This window comes from Mandrillus leucophaeus, unplaced genomic scaffold, assembly GCF_000951045.1.
Source record: "Mandrillus leucophaeus isolate KB7577 unplaced genomic scaffold, Mleu.le_1.0 Scaffold11, whole genome shotgun sequence".
In the NCBI taxonomy this organism is placed as follows: Eukaryota; Metazoa; Chordata; class Mammalia; order Primates; family Cercopithecidae; genus Mandrillus; species Mandrillus leucophaeus.
In genome coordinates, this window is record NW_012099209.1 from 3217983 (window position 1) to 3220382 (window position 2400).

General features: G+C 61.7%; 1 protein-coding gene across 7 annotated transcripts in view; it reads right to left on the bottom strand.

Annotated features, from left to right (window-relative positions):
• Window positions 1–2400, bottom strand: part of COPE (coatomer protein complex, subunit epsilon) — a 26580-nt gene that overhangs the window by 2980 nt on the left and 21200 nt on the right. For 5 of the 7 annotated variants that reach the window (XM_011990593.1, XM_011990584.1, XM_011990601.1 and 2 more), the window contains one exon: window positions 513–668. The exons of 1 other annotated variant lie outside the window; for it this stretch is intronic. In XM_011990593.1, the coding sequence (XP_011845983.1) occupies window positions 513–668 (156 nt within the window). Of the gene's footprint in view, window positions 1–508; window positions 669–2400 lie in introns of all 7 variants that reach the window. One more of the 7 variants, XR_001007186.1, reaches the window with a different exon arrangement.

A 2400-nucleotide genomic window follows, 5' to 3' on the forward strand; every position in this document is an offset into this window, starting at 1 on the left:
CTGAGACAAAAGAATCGCTTGAACCCAGGAGGCGGAGGTTGCAGTGAGCTGAGATCACACTACTGCACTCCAGCCTGGGTGACAAAGCGAGACTCCATCTCAAAAAAAGAAAGAAAAGAAAAGACTGCAGACATCAGACAGGAGACAACTGCAGCCACCCTGGGCTCCTGGCCACAGCACGCTGTCCCCTAAATAAGGACTGGGAGCGTCTCTCCAATACTGAATATGTACTCAGGTGAGGGGTCCCACATGCAGGGCCAGGCAGCTGAGGTGACAGACCACTGAGGCCCAGGCTGCCCAGATGCCCCATTTCTGTGAGGCCGGAATCTGGATTTCTTTGCAGGTGCAATCCCTGCTTTGTGGATCTCGCTGCTGACTGGGCCTCAAAAGCCCTGTGGGGCCACACGCACACGCAGGGCATCTCTGCTACACTTGTTTCTGTTTGCCCTGACCCCGCCCTCCAGCCGCCTGGCCTTCCCTCCGTTCCCACTTTGGGACAGCCTTGTGCCTACCTTGTCTAGCGCCTCCTGTAGCAGGCCCTCAGCGGCCTCCCAGCGGCCCTGGGCCATATGGCAGGCCGCCTGCCCATTGAGCAGCAGCAGGGTGGGCGAGCACTTGTCAGCCATCTCCTGGAAGATGTAGTAGGCATCCTGCAGCTTCTCACCGCCCTGCAGGGAGGGTCCCACATCATCATCTGCGCCGCGGCCGCCGGGCCCTTCCACCGTCAGCCCCCTCCCCCAGAGGGGGCTCTGCACTGCACAGACACAAATCTGGTATGCCCGGTTCAAGGCACAGCCACTCCACCATGGGGACCACTTGTAACCTGTATTCTGCTGACGGGGCCTAAAGACTCGCGGCCGCCTCCTGCCTCACCTCCTACCCGGCTCCCAGTGTGCTGGGTACACAGAGGTGGAATTTAGGGCTTCCAGGGCACAGGGGCACAGGTGGCTGGGCCAGGGTCTGAGTGGGGACCACTGGGTCACCGGGCACATCGGAGGAGGATGAGTCAGCTCTGTGACCAGCAACTCTGACCTGCCCGCTTGCTCAGGACTGTGGGATACTTGCAGGGGGAGCCTGAGGTCAAGGCAGGCTGTAAAAACAGTTCAAACTACCCGAGAGGGCTGCCAGGGCCTGTCCCACCACACTGGACAGCCACTGGAAGTCCATCTGGGTGAGGCTCCAGCCCCGTGGCGGGCAGGGACGGGGAGCACATTTTTCCCCCCAGAGTTTTGCTCTTGTCACCCAGGCCAGAGTGCAATGGCACAATCTCGGCTCACCGCAACCTCCACCTCCCAGGTTCAAGCGATTCTCCTGCCTCAGCCTCCCAAGTAGCTGGGTTTACAGGCATGTGCCACTATGCCCGGCTAATTTTGTATTTTTAGTAGAGATGGGGTTTCTCCATGTTAGTCAGGCTGGTCTCGAACTCCTGACCTCACATGATCCACCCACCTCAGCCTCCCAAAGTGCTAGTATTACAGGCGTGAGCCACTGCGCCCAGCCAGGAAGTGTATTTTAACAGACCTGCACAAAAGAATGGCTCAGAAGGGGGCCAAGTCCCAGAAACCAGGAGAGGGGGTGTTGCCAGGCAGAGGTGCCCAGGCCTGGGAGCTGAGGACATCTCCACTGCTGCTATGGGAACACTGAACCCTGTCCCTGGCTGGGGACCAGGACCCTGGAGAGCAAAGCTGAGTCGCAGAAAACCCCAGGAAGCCCTGGGGGGAGGAGGGGCTGCCAGGCCAACCCAGACCCTCGAGTCCCCCTGCGCCTCAGGCTCAGGAACCCCTGTCCCCGTCCCCACCATCGCTCTGCCTCTGGCCAAGTCGCTTGGCTGTGAGAAGCCCGGAATGGAGTGAAGGCTGAGAGTTGTGCCAGGCTGGCAGGGGGCCATGGCCTGATCCTGGAGCCCCAGTGGAGTGGCCGGCAGCCTGGGCACAAGTGGGGGTGCCCACAGACCCTACTCAGCCAGGTGCCCGCAATGCCCGCCTGCCTCGTGGCCCAGGACTCACCGTGGCCAGGCTGACCCAGGCGGTGGCGAGCTGGGTGAGGGTGGCATCCTCGTCCAGGTCCTGCATTCTCTTCAGTTCTTTCCTGGGGTGGGGACAGAGGACGGAGGAGCTGAGCGGCCGAGAGCCCTGGCCTGGCTATCTCTGCCTTGTTCCCACTTGGGGCCCACCAGAGCCCGGGGATGGCCCCCACTATGTGCTCCCCTGCGTGCTCATACCCCACGACGAAGTGCCCGAGCTGCCCTGCCCGCCCCACCACGCAAAGGCCCCGGGAAGGCGGGACTGGAGCCAGCTACGGACCCCCGAGGTGGCTGGCACAAGGTAGGGCTCGGGAAAGACTCGCTCCATGGAAGATGGAACGCAGGGAAGGGCGACGGAGCTACAGCATGAACAACTC